General features: G+C 46.9%; 1 protein-coding gene across 5 annotated transcripts in view; it reads left to right on the forward strand.

The window, feature by feature from the left end:
• Positions 1-23,637, forward strand: part of SEPTIN11 (septin 11) — a 62,465-nt gene that overhangs the window by 25,579 nt on the left and 13,249 nt on the right. For all 5 annotated transcript variants that reach the window (XR_009966032.1, XM_062624992.1, XM_062624991.1 and 2 more), the window contains exons 2-7: positions 9,817-9,931; positions 13,070-13,265; positions 16,074-16,260; positions 18,372-18,533; positions 20,413-20,509; positions 22,265-22,433. Coding sequence is in view for 4 of the 5 variants with exons in the window: in XM_062624991.1 (XP_062480975.1) it covers positions 9,817-9,931; positions 13,070-13,265; positions 16,074-16,260; positions 18,372-18,533; positions 20,413-20,509; positions 22,265-22,433 (926 nt within the window). In the remaining variant the exon portion in view is untranslated. The remainder of the gene's footprint in view (positions 1-9,816; positions 9,932-13,069; positions 13,266-16,073; positions 16,261-18,371; positions 18,534-20,412; positions 20,510-22,264; positions 22,434-23,637) is intronic.

The raw sequence follows: 23,637 nt of genomic DNA on the forward strand, positions 1-23,637 counted from the left end.
TGAGGTAATTAGCAGATGAAGTTGATGGCATCCATGCTTTGCTGTGTGCAGTCATGGAGGTCTGATGTCCTGGGGAGGACAGGGAGGAGAAGTCATGTTTTTCTCTGTTGCTAGCTGGGACTGCCCAGGCTGACTCCAATGTGAGATGAGATTTCAAGTCTCTCACTTCCCTCTTGGAGATACAAGCTTGGTGGGCCATCTCTGTGACTTCATAGCTAGGTCCTCTGGGCCAGGTGAAAAAGGAGTCATGCAATTTGGATTTCCTTGCTGGTCTGTTTGCAGTGGAAGCTGAAGGCATTTTTCGGAGGGGACATCTTCAGCTGCAGAATGGAGTTTGGCTGTGCTGTGTAAGAGGCCTCAGTGGCCTGTGTTGTAGTGGGGACTAGCAGTTCTGTAACATCTTTCACATTGTGTTACTTGCAATGAGTCATAAGCAGCTGGAGTGCAAGGAAAGCCTTTTCCCTTTTCAGTCTGTGGGGAGGAATGGATCAAGGGCAGAAAATAGTATGGGGCAGAGTGGGGCTCTTAATGTTTATAGAGCTGGTTTAGGTCTCACTTATCTCTGCCGCAACCCAAAAACTGGAGCTGTAAAGCTCATCCTTGGATTCCTTGAGATTACAGGGTTAATCCTTTCTTTTGGTGCTGTAAATGTTTATTTAACCCTACCTCTTGTGCGTTGATAGAGTTCAAACATTTTTGAATGTATGCTGTGCAATTGCCGGTGTCCTGTCCAGGGATTCTTTATGGCTTGGAGCATCACCAGGATTGCAGTGGTCATCAAAGTCTTTGTGATCCTGGCCCTTCAAGTGATGTATGTGGAGGGGACTGTGGGAACATTCCTGTGTGCTGGCTGCATGCAAGAAAAATGTTTTGTCTTGCACTGCCTGTCGGGTCCAGAAATGTGAAGTCTCTGTAGCAGTGTGTCAGTGCAGCAAAACACGAGCCTGGTGGAGAGTGGCCTTCCTAGTCCTATCTCTTCCTAACGATACCAGTGTTATGACTGTGCTATGGACCTAGATCTGATGTGCTTTCCTCTGGAAGAACTCTGTCCAATGAACGTTTTTGGAAAGACAGCAGTCCTTCAAGCCAGCCACAGGAATTTGAAATTAATGATGTGGAGGGAAGGAGGTGCTCCAGCTAAAATGGGGAATTGCTCCTTGAAGCATCGTCCTGTTTATGAAATCTTTTATCTAGGCTTTCCCTGTTAAAAGCAGTAATACAGAGACCTGCTGAAGGCAAGTGGGGAGCACTTGCTGTTGAGTCAGTTGAGAGCTTGAAGTCTAAGGACTAATCTTTCAGAGCTAAATAATTCAATAAACCTTCACCTTTTCCTCTGCACACAGATTCAGTTCAACTTAATTCCTTTTTTTCTCTTGCTGAAGACAGAAAGCTGCATGCTAAGGCAAGCAATGTTATTTGTAATCCTCAATATTCTTTGATTGCTGACCTGTCCTTATGAATGATGAATGACTCCTGTGGTATTCTAGAAGACTTTTGTGTACCATTAGGGGCTCTGCACGGTCTGTTTTCCTTTTCTAAGCAGAAGCAAAGGCTTTGACTTAATGCTCAAAATTAAGTTGACCATGCCTTGAACATAATAAAAGCTTGGTTTTCCTGCACGGTTGTTGTTGTTATTGTCTGTATTACTTTGTTAGAACTGCGCTCAGATGAGGGTAGGAATGCTGGACTTTTCTGAATCTGAAATGTTTTCTCTGGCCCTTTATTTAATATCCTTAGTGTCATACATGTATGTCACATGGATTTAAGAAGGGCTGGTCTGAGCCAGCTCTTTCAGTCCAATTGAGGCTAGATCGACACTTCCTTGCTAGTGCTCGACCAGTGAAGTTTCCCTGAGGAATTCTAGTGCATACCTAGCACTGGTTGAGACCCTAAAAGTCCTGGTATGGTTGTACATTTAGCTGCATTATTCAGGTCCAACAGTAACTCCAAGCCCAAGGCAAGTTTGCGGTGCACTGACCATGTGAAATCACATAGCTGGATGATCATTTTATTTTTTAGGCAAGACCTGTTCATAGTCACTTCTGTAGTACTAGGGCATTGAAGAAACTCTCTGTGTGTGTGCATGTGTATTGCATGCAGTATTGTCTTAGGATTTTGATATGAAGGCAGTTACTGTGATAAATCTGCACTCTTTGGTCCAGACTCAAGAGAATGGGTAGATAACTTATCTGAAGCTTTATGCTTCTATATACACACCTCTGTGTGCCCTGCTTGGAAATGGGTCTGTGCAAAGCTGTGCCCATCTGTGTGGAGGGCAGCACTGTGCCATGGTGTCCCCACCTGCCTCTGAGCCAGCCAACAAGGCCACAGCATTAATGCAGATCCTGGTAATAAGTCTCAGGGCTAATTAATTATCCAGAGCACAATATGGAGGACTTTTTAGTCCTGGAGCTTGCTGCATAGGAGCTGACAAAATGTGCCCTTGATGTACGGCTCTGTTTTTTTTAGGAAGGAAAACATGGGGTTAAAGAACTGCAAAGCCAGCCCTGCTCTTCTCTGCCTGCACTGCCTCACAAGGGAAGCTGCTGCTTTTAGTGTTTGGAGTGGCCCTTAATTTGATTCAGGTATTGGAACAGTGCTGCCTTGTTAGAGTTTTATAAACAAGCCTTATAGGCTGTTTTCCTTTCTAAAAATCTTAGTTTGCTCTGGTTGTGTTCACACCCCTAACGGGACTGGAGTTGGTGGAAGCTTGGGGAAGGTTTGAGGAAAACTTGGCAGGGGGTCAGACACTCTGTTCCCGAGTCTGTGTTAATTCTTTCTTCCTTGTGCCCAGGATCAGTGTCCGAGAGAGCTCTTTGCAAACGGCCTCTATGTTAATGTAACTGGGAGTCTCGTGCTTCCTCTGTGCCCAGTCCCATATTGTGCTGTGCCTCCAGCGAAAGGCTTGTAGTAGAGTATAAATCCACTTATTTAACAGCCTTTGATGCGGCTGTTTCAGGGCTATTTTAAGTGCATGACAGTGGAATACAGAAGGAAATGGCTGTTGTTGCCTTTTTCCTCTGCTGTGTTGCTGGATGAGATTGGTGTCTGTGATGGTGTGGGACTGTGTAGCCAGAAGGGCTGGAAAAGGGGGGGGGTTGGAAAAAAGTCCCCACTGAAACATTTTGTTCAGGGCTGGTGTGAAGGGTCTTCCAACTTTCTCAGCTGCATCTTGCTGAGAGCAAAAGGCTGGAGCTGCTAAAAGCAATATATGTGCTGCTTTTGGCCACATGTGGCACTTTGGAAGACAAAGACATGGAAATTGCAATAAAACATGCACCATTTTTTTGAAACGGGAGGAGTGGAGTATTTCAACCTGGGGAGCCTGGCACTGAATAATAACTCCCACTTTATTCCATCAGCCTCATACAGGCGGTCAAAAAGGCAGCGGGTTGCATGTCATCCTCCTGTCAGGAGAGAAATTGGCCAGAGAAGCAGTGAGCATCTGGTTCTCATTTGGCTCTGCCTTTGGATGGTCTTCATTCTTGTTTGTCACATTATGTCTTTCTTCCCCCCTCCCTTCCTCCTTCCTCTCTCCTTTTTTTCCCTTCAGTGAGTTTACAAGCCTTGCTGGAATGCACATATGGTCCTTATCATCCCCAAAGTCCAGTTCCTTTTTTTTTTTTTTTTTTTTTGCTGGTTAGCAGTTTGTGACATCAGGGGCTGCTAGAAGCATTAGTCACTTTTATTCCAAATAGGAAGGTCCCTGTTTTTTGGAAAGCTATGCAGAAATATGTCTTTCCTGTCAGATTTTGGCATAAATGGAACCGTTAGTGCTCTGAGCTTGTGCTGACCTTTAGCCAAACATTTTGCCTGGAAGAGAAATGTTCATTCCCACTCGGTACAGCCAGTTTTGAATTGTCAGATTTTGCTGACTTCCCTCTGCCCAGAAGAATGTGACTGTATCCTCTTTCTCCATCCTCCCGCGGAGCTGCTGCAGCTTGCCAATGTAAGCAGCTCCCTTCACCTCCCTGCCAGCCTGCCTTGAAGGTGCAGGAACAGTGGCGGCTCTTGGCTGTGGGAGTGTGGCCTTGCCATGTGGTGATAGCTGCCACTTGCAATTCCAAGCTGCTGGAAACCAGGATATTCGGTGCTGGATGTCAGGGAGGTGGGCTTTGTGTACTTTTGCCTCACGCCGTGTCCATCCTGAGGGAATTGGGATTGGAGCAGGCGTTTTGCCGAGGTGGATTTTCCTCCAGTAGGTATGGGCTGTGGGGACTGCAGCTGGGTTGGGGCTGGCTGTGACGCCTGCTCACTGTCCCCAGTGTCATCCTGCAGTTACCTTAGGGGGCCAGCCTTGGAGAGAGGCTGCCTAAATTGCCTGCACCACTGTAGGCATATCCAGCACCACCCAGACTCTGATGGTGTCTCCTCAGGGGAGCCACTTGCCCTGTCTCACTGGCAGCCTTGTCTGGCTGGTGATTCCCCAGTTCAGCCAAATCGATCTGTAGAGCAATATTCTCTGCAAGGAAGGGCAGCACAGGACCCACACCTCCCTTCCCTATCTGCAGCTGCCTGGTGCTTTGTTGGCCAAATTGCTTCCAGCCTTCCTCCCATAAAATAACCTTTTTTGTTGTCCTAGTTCACCATGATTAAAAGGAAAACCCAGCACATTTAAGGAGAGCCTTTGTGTTCCCTGTAACCTCCAGGGTTACTGAACGAGGGAGCCAGCTGTGGCAGAACACTTGAGGGTGTTTGTTGGTACTGGGAGACCTGGCTCCCGGCTGGTGTTGCAGACACTGCTGGAGGCACTGCTGGGGCAAGGGACTTAGTGAGTGAAGCACACTATCCAGAAGCTGCATGTCTCAAAGCAGGTACAGCTGATGCCGGCTTTTATCCAGGAAGAAGACAGTTCACCGAGGTGCAGCCCTCGGGGACAATAGCTGCAGCTGTGAGTTGCTGGGTAGGCTGGTGGTAGGGTGGGAGGCCTTGGCTGTCTAGCTTGCTTGCCTCTCATGAATCCTCATGGCTTGATTGACACATTAATCTACAGGATGAGAACCTGCCTTCCAAAGGGGTCTTTCTGCTTGCCCTGTTGAGGGAGGAGGGAGAAAAGAAAAAAGACCTCCCAGACTTCAGGAGCTTTTGGAGACATCTGCCTGAGTCTGTAGACAGCATGGAGACAGGAACTCCCCCTCCTCTGCTGCTGCCACTGGTGGCTATCCTAGCCTAAAACAACAACCCAGTCTTTCCTTTCTTGATTAAATGATTGCTCTGGGCTATTTCCTTGTGGCATGACTGCAGTAGCCATGGCAAGGAGGTGAAAGGAATTGTTCTTTCTTTTCATGTCCCCCACCATACTATTACTTTTTAAGTTCCCTGTCCCAGGAATTAAGGGTTTGACCATCACTGAAGTCTGCATAAGGAAGAGATGGGAATTGTGGGTGCTAGGTGCTGTGGGTTTGGCTCTGGCGTAGGCACTGGGAATACTTTGTGCTCCAGTTCTCACATTTACACAGGGAGAGGGTATGATAGATCCATCTCTTGCCAGCTGCTCTTTGCTTCTGTGCTCACTGCTTTTCTCTGAGCTGCCTTTTTGTCTGAGCAGACTAGAATATCTGAGGTCCCTGGCTTTGGATGCAGCATCTGAGATTACTGCAGAAACAGGGGAACATGACCCTAGTAATAGGGCAGAAATGTAGCTGGTGTGAGCTGCTGATAATAAAAGCTTTCAGAATTTATTTAAGGTGCCTCCAAAGTCATGTGGCCTCAAATAACTTGCTCCATATTTGTGGTTGAGCTCAATATTTTGCATACCAGCATTTTTCCCCTCTTGAATTTGAGGCTCACTTTTTGTTTTCTTTAACTCTTGGGAGGCTGTGTGAAAGTGACCTCCAGCTGCCAGCAGCAGTGGGCCAGGAAGGGCTGAAGGGGAGTTGTTTGCTGGCAGCCTTAAAGCAGATGGGGCTCAGCTGGGATCTTGCTGGGGTTAAGGGAGCAGCCATCATCATGGTTAAGTTCTAAGCCAGGAGAGCAGACCGGGGCAATAACTGCAGGTGTCCTTGTGGACCTTCTCTCCTTTGCCCTTTGGGAGGGATGCTCATCAAGCCAGGAGAAGAGTAAATTTGCTTCATCTCTGAGGAGCTACCAGAGGCCTCCTGAAGTGTAAGGATATGGCTCATGGAGAAGTGACACATTTCTAATCACGGGACCTACCTTTATTTCCACCTCCCCATCTGCACACAGGCAGACAGTGTTGTAGCCAACTCCGGTGAGGAGAGTAAGTTTCCCCTTATTCCTGCAAGCTCTGCCAAGCCACTGTGGCTTAGGAGGAATAAGCTGATCCTCTCCTTGCACGTGCCTCGTCAGCTAAACTGTTTTATAAAGCTTCATTGAATTCCATCCAGGCAAACCCACTGTTTGCCACAGAGCATCCGTTAAAGCATGGCTTGACCTAAAAAACCTTTGCCGCCAGGAGCTGTGCGTGAAGAAAACCAGACCTGAAGCAAACCTGACACACCTCTGAGACTGCAAACCCTTTTTTGTCTTGTGCAAAGCTTTCCCCTTCCCCACCTTTAATATTAAGAGCCTTAGGATATAGGGTTCTGGCAATTAATATCTCTATAGTGATGGTACATAGTAGACTCTCTGCCTCTGGAGGCCTGTCTCTGCTTTACTTACCCTTCCCTTACCCTGCTAGAGTTAAAACCCGCAGCTGTGATAACAGCATCTGAAAGATTGTTGTTGACCCAAGAAATATCAACTGTGGGATGCCTCATAGGTCACTCTGTGAAGAAAAGTAAAGGGATCAGCATCTTTCCCAATAAACAAGCGTTCCTTTGTTCGTGTTGCTGTGTAGGTTTTGCAGGGGTTAGCACACAGCTCTGGAGGTTCAGAATCTCTTCCCGCTCACAGGGATGGTATGTGAAGAGGGAAGGAAGATTTGCCCTGTAGTGTGGGTTTCAGTAAAGGAAGCATGGCTGTGTCATAAGGAAGAGTTTAAAAACTCCTTTTGATGTCTTCAGCTTTCTGACATGTGAGAACATCTAGACACCCAAGTCTAGCAGTGCGTGTGTTGCAAACTGGCTGATCTCTCCAGAACTCTGGAGAGCTGCGGTTTTACCCACGCTGATCTTGTCCGTCACTCCTGAAGCTGCAAGCAAGGGGAGGTGCTTGGCCAAGTTGTTCTTGTAAGAAGTCAGTGCTTCCAGATAGAGTGACTTGTCTGTGCATTAATAAGGCATCTCTTAGGGTTGTGTTACTGTGAGTGACAGCTGAGGAGTTGTTTCAGTCCAGGACTGTATTTAGGTGCAGGATTGGGGAAAGATAGGAGTTGTGCTGAACTCAAAGGCATGCTGAGCTCTGCTCATCTTCTGGGGGAAAATGAGGAATACCCTTGGGAAGAGTTAGAATGATGATATCCCTTTTCACCTGGGATGAAGTGCCTGGGCAGCACTGCTGCCTTTTGCGGCTGAAGGAATAAATCAGTGCTTGTAGCATCGCTCCCCTGGCTTGTTGGATGCACACAGGGGCTCTGGGCTCGTCTCTGTGGAGCAGGAGCCCTGGGTCAGCCTTTGACTATGCTTCAGCTGGAGGTGCCCAGTTTGCAGTGGGGTGACTCACCTGAGACCAAACCCCAGCCCACTGACTTCTCTCAGGAGCTATTTTCAGCCAGAGCAATGTGGCCATCTGACTTAGCATCCCATTGTTTTTGAAACACTTCTTTCTATTTTTCCAGACTGAAAGTGTGAATCATTTGCCTATTCTGCTAATTATACACTGAGCAATCATGCTTGTTGCTCTCCAGCAGAAGCTTCTGTTCCGTGAGTATAAAACCTGAGGTCACGAGCTACTCTTGAGTTTGTAGTGGTTTCAGTCCTTGCTCCCTCCCCAGGCAGGCCAAGGGCTGAAGATGGAGCAATGTTGAGCTGATAAAGCCAGAACTGTCAATCAGGCGAATTGATAATTTCACAGCTTGTGAAAAACACTTGACATTGAAAAGTATAGAGATAGCTTTTGTTTTTTCCACTGTTGTTTACGACTTGGAGGAAAATAAAAAGGGGGGGAGGGAAATGAGAAGGTATGCAGCAAAAATAACTGACACAGATGCAGGAGATGAGGCTGACTCCTGTTCCTGCTGAGTAACTGATGATGAGGCAGTACTTGCTTTCCCAAAATACATCAGAGAGAGAGAGAGAGAGATATGGGTGCTCTGCTGAGAGATGTTCAACACCCACCGCTTTCTGTGAAGCCTGTGAGTCATGGGCACCTACTGCTTTCTGGGATCTGCTCCGAGCTCCCTTCAGTTCATCATAAACCCAACCCACTGGTGTTTTAAAAATACCAATGTTGCAAACATTTAAATTAACCCATTCACATCATGCATAAATCCCAGGGTGGTCTTCCATTGCACAGGGTTTTCCCAGGAAAATCACTGTTGCCGGTAAATGAGGTCATGGTCTCTTTTTATGTTGTTTTTTTTTTTTTTTTACCCAGTCTGAGTGAAGGAGGTGACATCTCTCAGTCACCTTCAGCTTCAGTGGTAGGGTGCTGGTGAACAGCTGTCCAGTATATGGAGGGATGGACATGGACAGTCTGGTGTATTGGCATTAAGCCTTCAGACAAGCCTGGTTCAGTTGTTAAAGCTTAGGGATCTAATACAGGTGTCAAGCTGTGTGTGCCAGTATGGCAAAAAGGAGCCCTTTGTGCCATATGGTGACATTTTTACTTTGCAGTGTTGCCTTTCTCAGAGGACTTCATTTTTTTTTCTTCAAGTCTGAGTGGTATTTTCATCAACACTCAGCCCAGAGGTAACCTATTTCTTCTTGCAGTCGATGGCTGTTTGTGGAGGGAAGTGTTGATGCTCAGCAATTGTGCAGAGCATGAGAAGCCCTCTTCTGCTTTGGATTCTTATTTTAACAACCAAAGAGTGTCTTTTTTTCCATGTATGGTTCAGAGCCCACTGATTTTGTGGAAAAGAAGCTGGTGTTTCCAGCATCTTTAAACCAGGCTGAAGCTGCCCACGACTATAATTTAGGTCAACAGCATGGCCTTGGAGGAGTGACTCTGCTGGAAATGTTTAAGTTTGGAGAAAAGTAGTATCTTAAGTTAAGAATAACAGATTTTTTGAGAAAAATGTGTAAAATATCAGTGGAGCTGCTCTAGGTCTACCAAGTTGTTGGTGTTTTTTGATTGATTTTTGTTTTGTCCGTGCTCAGGTATTGACATAACTGCAAATTGCCAGGGAAGAGATAACTGGGCTGCCTTCTTTCTACAAGCCTCTCTGTGAATTACTGTACAGTTGCTATGGAAAAGTCCTAAATATAATCTTGGAGTTGTTTCAGGTCTCCATTCTGCCAGGTCTGTGCTGCCCCATTACCCTCCACAAAATGGCCTTGGGGTGTCGTGATGTGGCCATGCTGAAGGGTTGCAGCAAAAGTTCTGGGAGGATAGAGTGAGCCCGAGAGAGCTGCTCAACCCCCTTGTCAAACTAAGCCAAGGAGAACCCATATTTCACTGTGGGCTGTCTATTCCAGATGTCTGCCTAAATAACATTCCTGAAACCCTAGGGGTATGTGACACTGAGGCCTTGGAAACAATGTTTGAGTATTGTAAATTGGGATAGAATCACGGTATGTAGAAAAAGTCTAGTGGTGTTTGCATGCCTTGGGATTGGGGATGTTTTAGGTATTGAGCCCCACAGGGGAGAGCTGGATAGAAGTAAAAGGAGAGCATGTTTGGGAGGTGAACCTAAGACAGAAAGATCCTGTGTCAAACTCCTGCAATGTTACGTGGTTCTGGCAGTACTAGGCACAGCCTTCTTCCCTGACAGGGGCATTGCAACCCTGCTAAATGCCTTCCTTCTCGGTCCTATAGAACGATGACCTTAGGAACCTGTCCCTCTCTGGCCACGTGGGCTTCGACAGCCTCCCTGATCAGCTGGTCAACAAGTCAACATCGCAGGGCTTCTGCTTCAACATCCTCTGTGTGGGTAAGTCATCCTGTGTCACTGGGCCATCAGCTTACACAAAGGGGTGCACAGGTATCCACAGATAAACACATTCTTCCTCCTGTGAGGGGCAAGGTCTGAGCCAGTGGGGATCATAGTGGCAGAGAAGTGACAGTTTCTTCCCAGATTTGCTCCAGGGTGAAATCTAGTATCCCTCTCTTCCTTTTCTCTATCCTGTCCCCCAAGTCAAAACATGGAAATTTCTGGCTGTTAAAATCTTCCTTTGGAATCATCCTGTGGTCCTGCTTTCCTCAAGGGCAGCCCATAAGGAAATTGAGCTTACTTGGGAACTCAGTGTATTTTTAAAAGAATGTGAACTTAAATCTGTTTTTCTCTGGGTTGGGTGTTTCTCAATAAATTGCTTTCCTTCCCTTCCAGGCTTTACCTGCCCATCTTGTTATATTCTTAGTTTCTCCAGTTGGAAACAATGCCATATTTAGTCTCCAAATGATGTACTTGAGAACAAAACCTGTCACCTTTTCTCTGCTGTATTTAATATGGATGCTGCAAATTGGTTTTATAGCTTGAGTTACTGCATTACTTTTCAGAAGGTGAAATAGGGGGATGCAGCTTCTTCTCTTGGCTCTAGAGATACCTGCTGTCTTGGTATGCTCTTTGGATACTACACAATTGTAAATCCATTGCTCAGCCCTAGGGAGCTGTGTGCCAAACCAGCTTGGAACCTTGCTGGACATCTACAAGACACCCCCAGAACATGGTTCAGTAAACTGACAAAAACAGTGGGGTTTACTCTTAGTTTGGCAGAGCAGCCTACAGACATCATTTTCCCATTCACTATTCATGTAAAGCTTTCAAGGGAGTATTGTCGCTTCTAATTATTTACACTAATTAGCTGAAAAAAGAGCCCAACTCTCTGTTATTTTTCTACATTGAATTGAGAATTTTTGACTACAGCACAGGATGAGCCATCTGAAAAGAAACCTGGCAACAAACTAGACTCCTATCTCTAGCTTTGCATGTCTAAGAATGAGATAAGAGAATAGTTGTACTTCTGCACACTCAAGCCACCAACCCCTATGTGATTCTCCTAGCAGCATGAAACCATTTCAAATTCAGCAGGGAACAGCCTGATTAGCAGGCAGCTCTTTGATCAAAATGGCATCAATTAATTGCCTTTTTCTCTTGCAGTAAATATTCCTCTCTTAACATGGCTTGATATGTCTCCGTTAATTTGGTCCAGCTCAATTTTTTTTCTTGTAGAATGTGCTGATCAACCATTTTTCACCCCAAATTAAAATTTCACACAAATTGCTGCAGTTGTCCAAGGAATAGAAATATCCTCCTTTAATAAAACTCCAAACTTTTGAAATTGTGCTTTGAGAAAGGACCCAACTAGCTTTGGCATTGTAATTGAGACTTTTAATTGTGGTGTGCATGGATAAAATGCTGCGAAGCCCATCTAGCGCAGCACTGTGTTCCCATCAAGAGCTCACTAAAACAGGGAGATTCAGAGATGAGCAGCCTGTGCCATCAGTTTACGACTGATCCTTCATTGGGGTTGTGCTCTAGATGGACTTAAATTCTGAGCTATAGTGTCAAATGAACTGTTGAATATCACAGAATAACAGGCAGTTGCTGAGTAGTGTTTGTTTCTGTGCACACAAATATTACATTGTTTTATGACGCTCTTTAAGTGGGGGTTTAACATATTTTAAGAGAGAGATTCATGCTAGGAGAGCTGAACACAGCCCAGAGATGCTTATGGACAATCCCAGATGCAGGCTCTCCTCTCCCTCCTGATACTTTGCATTGCTTTTCTTTTCTTCACTCCTAGTAAGACTGGGGGGTGGGGTGGGGTGGGGGGGGTGGTGTTAAAAGGTAGGGATGCCCGACCTCCAAATGCCAAGAGCTGCCCACTGTAGTCCAGGAGGTTTGTTCCATGTCCCGGCATCTCTTTGGTTGGAGCAAGTCCCTGCTCACAGCATGGGTAGCAGTAGCAGTTTGAGAGTGTAATTGCTAAGCAAACACTTATGACTTAAAAATGGGATTTAGACTAATGCTTTCATTATTGTTACTAATTGTACTGGGGATTAGTGAACCTGTAATAGTTTTAAAAGCTGGTATTTAAGCAGTGCTATTTTAGATTTTAAAAAACCTTTTAATATATATTTCTGTCTTATATTTTCATTGACCAAGTTATGCTGTGGGTTTTTTGGATGCTCTTGAAAAAAGGAATGGAAACAGAGGGAGAAAAAAAAGGCATAAAACCAAGCAGAAAATCAGATACCTCCTTGGGAATCAAACTTGGAGTTGAGACAATCTACAAGTTGCTTCTGTAAAGAAAGTTATATCAGAACTAGGACTTTGCCTGTTCTGTTAAGGAGAGAATTCAGCATTTCTCCAGTAAGAATGGCTTCTTGCTGTCCTGAATGCAGTTGTCACTTGCAAGCTGGGAAGCTTGGGGCTCTTTCTCCATTAAGCAGGACAGAGCCTGCATCAACTGTTGTTGTTCTGTGGTTTTACTTAATTTTTTCTTCTTTTTAATTTAGTATCTTTTCTTCAGGGAGTCCCATAAGCTTTAGCTCATCCTCTCCAATTTCTCCATATCCCATGGGAAATGTTAACAGTAATAACAGAAATGACTCTCTGCCTCTCTGTGTGTGCAGTAAGCCTACAGATTTCTCTTGCCATTCCCAGCCCAGCAGCCTAGGTGTTCACCTATGGGAGATGGCTTCTAGCTCTGAAGGCATTTGATTTATCTTGGTGTCTGTCAGGGTAAAATGCTTTTGCATTAACAGGCAGATTAACACTTCAGATTCATGTCTCCAGCGTGTGGTGCTTTGCTCATGTACGTCTGCTAGGTGCACTGCAGAGACCTGGATGCTGTGACTTGAGGAGGAAACTAGTCAGAGCCCAGAAGCAGAAGTCAAGCACCTCCCAATGCCCACAAAGTCTCTGATTACATCCTTGGGCATTGGTAAAGATGGGGACTGTCTCAAAAGACCTCTGTTCCTGAAAGGATAATTTTGCTTAACCATGTGCATGTAGCCCAGTTCCATTGCAGCCCATGTGGAGTAACTCCTCAGACTGGTGCATGTGCCTGGGAATGAGATGAGGAAAAGCAATCAGATCATACTAACGCTGCCTTTGTTTGCTCAGGCGAAACTGGCATTGGCAAGTCAACGTTGATGGACACTCTGTTCAATACCAAGTTTGAAAGTGAACCTGCGACACACAACGAGCCTGGTGTGAGGTTGAAAGCCAGGAGTTACGAGCTCCAGGAGAGTAATGTCCGTTTGAAGCTGACTATTGTCGACACAGTTGGATTTGGTGATCAGATCAACAAAGATGACAGGTAAGTTTATTTGTGTCAGGAGAAGTAATCCTTGCACTGATGTGGCCTGAGATCAGAAGGGCCTAATCCTATGTGGGGAGTGGGTTTCTCACTGTTCCTGGGGGTGTATCCTCATCCAGGTGTGGCAACTGGCATCATTTACCACATGAGACAGGTAGAAGTAAGGAGAAACTGAAGTGAAGAACAAACAGATCAACTATACTGAACTGAAACTGTCTGCCTTCCTGGACTCTGTGCAACCTAGTTGCAGTCTCTGTTTGCATTGAAACATGTAAATATTTGAAAGCATGAGTTCAAATTGCAATTTCATCTTTTAGGGAGACAGAACTCAGATCATAGTTCCTGTTCACACCATCCTGGGATGCTCAAGTCTAAGTGGGTTTTACTTATAGCTAAGAGCCGATTGTCACGTTGCATGCATAAATTAAATACTCTGGGCAGCCTACGCAATCCCTTGTGTCCATCCATACGGACTTTTGCTGTAGTGTTAAAAGTCATCATTCTGTGATTATGGCTAATTCACTAATTAATGCATTTTCTGTATCTTGGAGCCATACATACCCTCGTTGGACTAATCCCAGCTCCATCTGGAGGGCTGTTTGTGATCCTCTTCTCTGCACCTTGCCAAGTGAGGGGCACACTGTCTGGCAGCACGTGTGCTAACCAAGAGCTATTGGGGCACTGTAGATAAGACAACATCAGCTCTTTGAAAATACCAGCTTAACATCACAGTTTCCCCTGGGATCCCCATTAGCATGGAGATCAGCAGGTTCTGCTTCCTGTTCCATAAGGAAAATTTAAAATATTTTTTTCTGTAACGCTTGCTTGCTGCTTGACCTGATGCCAGAATGCAACTCTTGTCCCTGCTTTGCTGCTCCTGCTCCTATCTAATGCTGCAGAGCCGAACAGTGAGGGGCGAGTGCTGCATGCCAGACACTGCCATATGCTCCTGGGTGAGAACAAAAGCTGTTCAGAGGAGGAGCAGGTGCTCCGAGCAGGGATGCTCTGCGGCGTCTTAACCGCCAGGTCATTTTGCATTTGCCTTATTCAGCACACAAGCAGAGCCAGCAGTATTGGTGGCAAAGCCCCTCCAACTTCCCCTCTTGGCAGCTGGAGAGAGGGGCAGCCACAGCAGTCTGTAGGCAGAGCTTTTGTCCTACTGATGTGCCCTGACAGTGGGTGGGATTTACTCTGTGCTTCTGATTTGAGTCCTCCCAGTCCTCCTTTGCACTGCTTTTCTACAGTGGTTTTATCTGATACGATCTCCCAGTGTAAGGCCTTACTGCTTTCTTTGCAACATGCCTGTGTCTGAGGCTTTTGGGGTCTCATTGTCAGAGACAGAATTTCCACAAGCAAGGAAACCAGAGCAGCAGTGATACTACAAACCCATCTAGTGATGTTCATGGTACCCTCTGTGTCCGTAAATTAACAAGCACTGCTCAGTACTGTCTTACAGGTCTCTGATGTTGGTAGCACGCACACAGCACTGGCTGTCTTCTGCTATAGCTTTCACTTACTTGCTTCCGCAAGGGTCTTGAGCAACTGCTCCACAGCTGCACTGGCATCTGGGGCAGAGGGGACAGACCAGAGCCTTACTGGCTGCCAGTTAGAGGGTGTTTATGAAGAACCTGAAAACTGCTGATGGTCTAGTTCCTTTTCACAGCTGCTTTTGAGGGGTGGTATTAACACTGCTGTAAATCCAGTGCTCAAGACAGTGGTGCTGGTGCTTCAGTGCCCTCCTTTGAGAGTTTCCTCGGGCTGGAGGTCATGGGGCCTCCTAGGGAGAAACAGACTGCAATGCTTCCTTTCCAAAGCACAGCCATATAGAGCAGGGCACGTTGCACCAGCCTGGGGGGGGTCCCTCCAAAAAACGATCCCTTCAAAGTACATAAACACTGCAGTTGTTTGCTGAGCTTTGCACCTCCACCGAGTGCAGCCCTGCCCATTGTGCACCGTTCCCTCACCAGACCGGTGCAGGCACTCTCTACACTCCGAGCATCTGCTCCGCAGCCTCCCCTCTCACCGGCTCTGTCTGGATGCCTGCGCTGCCACCGCCGGGGCAGCCAGAGCGGAGCTCCCGGACCGGGCCCTGGCCCTGAGGCGAGCGCGCTCACTCCCTTCAACTGCCGCGCCCCGCGCAATTCCCGCGCTCCCTGAGGCGGGTTTTACCCGCTCAGGCCGGGGTCGTCCCTCCTGGCACCGCCCCCTGTGAGTCCCTGCGCGCCTCAGCGGCGCTGCCGGCTCCTGGGCAAGGCCTGGCGGGGGCTCGGGGCGCCGTCGGCGGCTCGCTCCGCTCAGAACGGGGGCTCCTGGACGCGGGGGTTCCCTTCGCAGCGGGGTTGAAGGCTCCTCTCTGGAGCTGCCCGTCTCGGGAAGTCTGCCCTTTTTTAAGATCACAAGCAAGCTTTTGGACAAGGTCGGTTAGGTGGCAGTTTCGTGTTTGAATTTTCTTGTGTTAGCTGATTCTCAGTGACATGGGCAGAGCAGCAGCTCAGACCTTAACTGAAGAGACTGCAAAACACATTGTTTTCCGGGATAACGGCCTTGTGCGTCCATGCACATGAAGTCCAGGGTCTCTGCCACTTTACCTTGCTAATATGTCCATAAAATGCTCCCTGTGCGCTGAGTGGGAACACAGGCTTGCTAAGGAGGGATTGTAGGTTGAGTGGGGAGGGTCGTAAGAGCAGCACTTGCCCTATAATGTACCGGGCACCCATGAAGCTTCCATCATGAAGTGTCCGTCAGTGACCTGTGTCACCCTACCAGTGAATGCCCTGGTTTTCTCTGTGCCGTGTTCTCTCTCTTCAGCTACAAGCCTATAGTAGAATATATTGATGCGCAGTTTGAAGCCTACTTGCAAGAAGAGCTGAAGATCAAGCGATCTCTGTTCAATTACCATGACACCAGAATTCACGCCTGCCTGTATTTCATTGCACCAACTGGTCACTCACTGAAGTCCCTAGACTTGGTCACCATGAAGAAGCTCGACAGTAAGGTACTTATTGCCTATGTTATGACCATTGCGTGGCCCTGCTAGTGCTTCTATGGTCTTGCCACAGGCTTAGTTAAACCTGTTTAGAAAACTGCTGTCTGTTTTTAGCAGCGGGGAATTGCAGAGGTGCTGTATGAAAACTTTATCTTGGGCTAGCTGCTAAAATGAGTCATTACTCGCTGATCTGTATGCTGCAGAGATTTATTAAGTCTCTTCCACTCCCATCTTGGGTTGGGAAACATGGCTGCTTGCTCCCCAGCTCACAACTGGAAGCTCAGTTGGCTGTTGAAAAAGAGAGAAAAGTGTGTTTTCCTCCCTATATGTGTAACTAAAAATGAGAGGTTCAAGTTGAACTCTGCTAGTTCTAGCACTCAAAGATGTGGTTTCCATCTCTGTTTCACTTTGTCCAACAAATCAGTTAGGCTCTTGTACAAAACCTGATTTGGTAAGTGCATATGAGATAAGTACATCTAAACCACTTCAGATCATCTTACTGATCAGTGAAAACCAAATCAAAATGCTATGTCTGGGTGCTCTGACTGCATCCAGCTAGACATGAACAGGGATTTGATATTTCATGGCAAATGTTGTGTTGTTCTAACCATAATGTGATAAACAGGAAGAATCTGAATAAATATGTTACTTGGCACATGATTTTTCAGTTACCCTTATGACTAGCAAGAATGAGAACTGAGCTTGATTTCAAACATGGGGTTGTATTTAAATAAATTTAATCTCTTTTCATATAGGGAAAATAACTGAGGTAGACATGGAAAACCTGAGTATTTAAACTGAGATTTCCCTGTGCTTCTTGACATCATGATTAAGCAATTTAAATTAGTCCATCGTGCACCTTTGGCTCATTTGATCCTGATTCGGCAGAAGACGAATGGTGACAATGGTTCTTTATTTCCTAGAGTGGCCTGTCAACTGGGTTTAGTGCAGTGATGGAGAAAGATCCCTGCCCTATTCAACTTAAAACACGGTTGTGGAGATTTACTTAAAGCAAGCTAATTGGCATTCATGTTTTATCTTTTGGCAAAGGGGGCTTTAATAACTCCAGGCCGCCCTCCAAACAGAACTAAGTGATGAAGCATATGAGGACTTTCAGGTACTGTAGTTAAAATCCCTTCGTAAAGGTCAATATCAGCATCTTCCTCACTACCATTTCAGTCTGTTGCACGGAAAAGCAAGCCCTGCAAGATCTAGAGCAGAAACAGGCCATTTTGAGGGAGCAGGAAGGGAAAGCAAGCAGGATTTCTTGTCCTAATGCATTCTTGTCTTCTCCATGCAAAGCAGATGCTTGTGTGGTGCTCACTGTGCATAGAGCCATTCAGCTACACTGAGGGTACCATGCTATCTCCTCTTGGCTCCTAGAGGCATCCTGCTGCCAGTGTTGCCAACAGCCTGCCTAGGGAAGAGTCAAGACCTTACCTTCCATTTCTGTATTAATCCCATCGTGGCATTCCTTTGGATGATTGTCTTAGAGCTGTGCAGGGAGAAATGAACCCTCCTCCCACAGTACAGCTGTGTCTGGGAGCATGTGAGGGTGTGCGGGTGGAGGAAGAGTGCCTGTATTCCTGCCATCACTCTGTGTGTTGTGTGGTTGGATGTGGGCCATCTGCTTCCATCTCCAGAAGAGGAACAGCAGCACTGCTGCCCATCTGGGTGTCCCTGATACACAAACACCCACGAGAGGCTGTTGTCTGAGCGTGTCTCTTGCAGTAATACAGCCTGCTGCGGTGTGGAAGAGAAGTGCCAAGATGGCAATCTCCTTCTTTGTTTTTTGGTTTGTTTTTTTTTTTTTGGAACAGCTTGTAATAATCTGTGGCAGCATTTCCTGTCCAGCCAATTTGGAGGAGGAGGGAAATACAACAGGACAGGAAATAGCATATTGCCAGATTACATTTGACTTCTTTTTAAGGCCATCATCACAACTGCCTGAAAAATCTTGTCTAAGGCAGTGGTGCTGTCAGTTGCAGCCCCAGGGAAGATCTTCTGCTGGGGAGACAGTGACTGGTGGCCCTCAGAGGACTGTTGATGCAGGATACCTGCATTCCCGGTGATGCAATGTGTGCAGGCCTGTATGTGAAGGTGCTGTCATTGTCTTTCAGGTGAACATCATCCCCATCATTGCCAAGGCAGACACCATTGCAAAAAACGAGTTGCACAAGTTCAAGAGTAAAATCATGAGCGAGCTGGTCAGTAACGGTGTCCAGATCTACCAGTTCCCGACAGATGAAGAGACAGTGGCTGAGATAAATGCAACGATGAGTGTATGTTTCTTGGGGGGAGAGGGGGGCCGTAGAATCACAGAATGGTTTGGGTTGGAAAGGACTTTGTCCTGGGTTCAGCAGTAGCACTTGTCTAGTTCTAACCCCTTGCTGTGGGCAGGGAAGCCTCACGCTTTTGCTTGCCTTGGTTTGTGTGGGCCCATCCTTGATGGTAGGGCACATTGAACGTGTTTCTTTTGGCGTTAAAACTGCAGTCTAAGCACAAAGACCAGGCTGGTCAGAAGGCTTTTAGAGCTGGAGATACCTGTCACATGTGGGCTGCCTGGCCTGCTATGCTTCATTGTCTGACAAATGATTCTCCTCTGAGCATTTTTTCACATCCTTCCCCTGTTGTAGTATTCCCATCTTGGGAAAGGAAGAGGATGGGAGGCAGGGCCCCAGCACAGTCAGGGCAGAGGGCTGGGGTCTGGGTTTCCTGTCCCAAACCACCACTTGTTGCGTAATGGGGGGTGATTCACTTCTGCCTTTGTTTTGCTTTCCGGTGAGAGTGGGGGCACCATCACTGATGTTCCAGCTCCAGCAGGGTCACTGGCCATCAGCATAAGTGCTCTGGTGTTCACCTCCTTTCCTGTCCTCTAGCAGTAGGTGTGAGATTTGAGGGCAAACAGGACTAGGGTAAGATCGTTTTAGTGGAGTTTACAGAGGGGAAACAACTGTTTCCCATGGGCCTAACTTGGAGTGCAAGGAGAAGAACCTGAGCTCAGGGTTTCTGTCAGCGATGTCTATCCCAGCAGTGCTTATAGGGCACTTGGGTGGCTTTAGTAGGGCACATAACACCCAAGATGAGTGCCAATTCTAAAGCAAGTGCAAGCACAGGGTTGAACTAACCGTGTTTTTACAGGGAATGGAGGCATTAAGATCAAGACATTTCCTTGTGACTTTGAAGCTTTTGTGACTTTTTCTTCTTTCCTTGCACAAGTGCATGTAGATGGGCACTAGGCACATCCAGCTGGATATCAGACCCTCTCCAAACCTTTGTATTGCTTCTTTTCCCTGCCTGTGTTGTGTTCTCAGCAGGGAGTAGCTGGTGCAGAGATGTGACTGTGCCAGGGTGCACCATGTCTTTTGCCTTCCTCTGGTGCTGCCTGGCTGCGTTGAAACTCCTTTGCTAGTTAATCATGTCTCCTCTGTCACTCGGCTCCTTCCTTTCCCCACCCAAACTGTGACCATGGCTTGGCCAGCACAGCACCCACTCTCAGCCCTTTTGGATGCAGCGAGAGCACCCTGGGTGTGGACTGGTGACAGATGAGAGCTCCATCCTGGCAGCAGCCACACTGCTGGGAGCAGATCCCAGATTGTCACCACCACACCCCTGGAGAGACTGGGAGCGTGCAGAGCTCCATGTCTCAGATGTGTCAGCCCAGGGCTGGGTCGCCTCCTCTCTTCCCCTTGCTCCGCAGCTTTGCCTTCTTTAGGAGGAAGCACTAGCAGCTATTTCTAGCAGCGGAACCACCCTGAATTTTTAGCCTACCTTGCTTGGGAGGATGTGTTTCATTTTGTTCTTTTCTTTTATTGTAGAACAGTTATTTTTTCCAAATAATAACTCAGTTTCAATTCCAGCGCTCAAATTCAATTCCAGTTTGTAAGCTGCCTTCTGTGCTTAAGATAGTCGTGCTTTGTAATTACATGAAAATTGTGTACATCTCTTATTTTTGGGACTTCAGGATTTTGGACTTAAAGTCTGGTCAGGTTTCTCATCCCAGTTGTCCTGTTGCTCTTTCTAAAGCACTAGATGAATAGCAAAGGCGTTTAAGCAGCTTAAATCTGGCACAGCTGCCACAGTAAACAGCTTTCTTCAGATACAATCCCTGGCAAGGCAACAAAGGAAATCCCTAACCTCATTGTCCCTTTCCTTTTGTAGGTCCACCTTCCTTTTGCTGTAGTTGGCAGCACTGAAGAAGTGAAGATCGGCAATAAGATGGCAAAAGCCAGGCAGTACCCCTGGGGTGTTGTGCAGGGTATGTTACTGAAAGCATGAATAAGACCTTGTCATCCTGTCTCATTCTGATGAAAGGTGCATTGATCTCTGCATGGTCCTTACCAAAATCTGTCTTGAGAAAGGAAGATCACAGCCCTTAAGAATTCTCCTTAAAATCAGAGCTTTGTAACCGAGATCTAGACATGTTGGGGGTTTGGTGGCAGGGTGGTGACATCAATGTAGCGATCAGTTTTGAGAGATATTAAATGACTAGCTTGAAAAGTGAAAACTTGCCATTTTCTGTTCCTTATGCTTTTCTGGCAGCAGAGAAGTGTGAGCAAAGGAAAGGCTGGGGCAGCCGAGTTGTTTGGACCTTGCTCCCAAGCCTGAATGAAAATGTGGTTGGAGATTTTCCAGGGAGGTCAGCAGGTGCCCTGCTGACTGCACTGGCTGCTTGGTGTGTCTTGTCCTGGTATCGTTGATGTAGATGTGCAGCTAAAGTATGCAACCCCCCTTGAAGTCAACCAAAAGCTCCATTTTGTTGGAGAGCAGAGTTTGGCTTGGTCAGTGTTTGCAGTCCAGGCTGTACTGATACTGCCAAAGACAGGGCTGATGTTTGCTTTCCCAACCAGCACTGAGGAGTACAGGGTTGAGCTGGTAGTGATCAGCTTGTGGCTTCAGCTGTGTGTCCAGCTGGAGGATGGCCCAGCAAGCTGCAGGGGAGCAGCCACAGGCCAGTTCTGCAAAACTCACCAAGTTTTCTCTCAGTCATACAAGCTGACCCTGAAGCAGCCTCAGACTTTCTGTCTTCAGCTGTGTACACCAGACGATAATACTGGGAATGATCACAATTAGGAAAGAAGTTGATATGTTTGGCAGGTCTTGGACTAGACATGTATCGTGCTGGGTTCTTGCTGTTCCCAGGAAGCTAGAACCGGATAGTGCAAGAGATTTAGTTGGGTACCAGGGAGACTTTGAAGATCCAGCCCTGAGCGGCCCTTTTCCAGAGACAAATGCTGTAGTCCAAAGGGGAGCAGCTGGAGTGCTTCACTGGGTCCCTGGAAGTGTGCTGCAGACTGGTCTGTTAGCAGCAGAGATGAATGCAGCTTGCTGTTGCTCTCTAAAGAGAGAACTTCTACCCCTTGTGTTTAAGCAGACCCAATCTGTTTGCTTGCACTCTGGGTGCAGGCCTTTTGTGGGCTGACAAGCTTGCTGTCACCCAAGGGCTGACGGTGGCATGCCAGACTGTACTTGGCATAGAAGTTGCTATGTAAAGCCATGATTTACTCTGTGTGCTGCTTCTCTTCAGTGCCAGGAGTAGGGGTACAGGGCTCCTCTGTAAGGTTTGCTGGCATGGAAAAGGTACAGCATCTCTGATGGGTCTTCTCATAACCTTTCCTTTCACCACTGCTGCAAACAGACTTCATTGCCTCTCTGGGCCTCCATTGGTAACTGATCTAGAGTGGATTTATAGTGGATTTGAGTGAGAACTGAAATCCTGTGTGCAAAAGGATTGTCCCCTTGTTGGTGCAGAAATGTGCGGAGAGATGGAAGCTCTGATACGAAGGGAAGCACAGACATCTTGCAAATCCAGTGAAAAGCCTTGGACTGGTGCTCATGTGTTGGCATGGGATGGTTTCATCCCAGTTCAGTGAGGCATTTTGGTGCAAGCTGACTTGGGGTTCTCCTTTTGTACCTGAAGAACTCTCAACCTTGCTCAACTGGAGCTCCAGGTCAAGGGAAAGGTGAGGGGACATGGCCCCTGGGTTTAACTTCCTCTCTGTCTTTTTTGCAGTTGAAAATGAAAATCACTGTGACTTTGTGAAGCTGCGGGAGATGCTGATCCGAGTGAACATGGAAGACTTGAGAGAGCAGACACACACCCGACACTATGAGCTCTACAGGCGCTGCAAGCTTGAGGAGATGGGATTCAAGGACACGGATCCGGACAGCAAGCCTTTCAGGTAGGAAAGCATAACTCAGGCCTTGTACAACCAGGGGGACTGGAAGTTTTGGACTGTGGATGTTTGCAAGAAGCAGGGAGGGAATAGCCATGGTCACTTGGAGCAGCTGAGATCTAAAGTGCAGTTGGGGAGGAAAACTTTGTGCAATGCAGTCTTGCCCTCAGGGCCTAGAATTTGTACAGAAACATGGGAAAAGCTTGGGTGTCTGAGAAAGCCAATTCTTGCCTTAACGCTTTGCAGCAAGGCTGTACAGGCTTTCTAGAACCTGCAGAATGTCACTAGGATGTGGAAGGTGATGTGTTTTGAGGGTAGCATATGACCTACTTGAGATCAGCCTGGAAAGTTTAGGAGGAAGAAGCATACGTCCATGGATCTGCCTGTGCCCTGCTACTGAAATTGTGTCAGTTTCCTGATAGCGTTTCTTAACAAGTGCTTGCCTTTCAGTCTCTCTCTTACCTGTTACCTGTCAGCCAGTACTAAAAGTGTTGAAGGGATTGATTTCTAAATGTTCCGCCTGTCACTCCTTGCGGAGAGCTGTTCATATTGTTGACTTGTTTTTTCAAGCTGGGAGAGTCCTGTATTTGGGATTGGGAAGTTGATTTTGGGGATTTTTTTTCTTCTTCCCTCTACCCACCCCTGCTTTCCTAAAACCTGTGAACTGTCCAGTCTGCAGTGAAGCTTACACTTATCTTCCTACTGGTTGGTAGTACTATGAGCTTCATGGAGATGTGGGTTAATCTGTTGACTAGTGACTTTGTTAATGACTTCAGAAATTTGTCATGACACTTTTTGCCTATGCAGGGCAGGTTTTGAGATGGTCAGAGGATACATTAGTGCCCCTTTCTTACTCTGCAGACTCAATTGGGGTTTGCAGCCAACTTGCTCTGCTGCAAGTCAGGGCCATGTACTATTGCTGGGCTTGAAAAGTGTAGCTGTGTCTATGTGAATATGAAAGTGTCACATGTTGAGGTATAACTGGTTACCAAGGGGGATATTCTGGGATAAATATCCTTGTTGACCCTCCTAGAGCTTTTTGTAGCTGGTCCAAGGTGCACTGTAAAGAGGATGCCATGGTCTCATTCTCAAGGTTTGGCTTATTACTAAATGCAGAGTTTGTGCTGTCAGCTGTATTGGTCGGAAGCCCAAACCATTAGCTAAGGACAACAGCTGTGTGGGAATCTGGGAGGGAGTGTTTTCTCCTTTA

The sequence above is a fragment of the Pezoporus occidentalis genome, unplaced genomic scaffold, assembly GCF_034315485.1.
Source record: "Pezoporus occidentalis ecotype Australia unplaced genomic scaffold, CSIRO_AGI_Poc_V1 ctg275, whole genome shotgun sequence".
Classification (NCBI taxonomy): domain Eukaryota; kingdom Metazoa; phylum Chordata; class Aves; order Psittaciformes; family Psittacidae; genus Pezoporus; species Pezoporus occidentalis.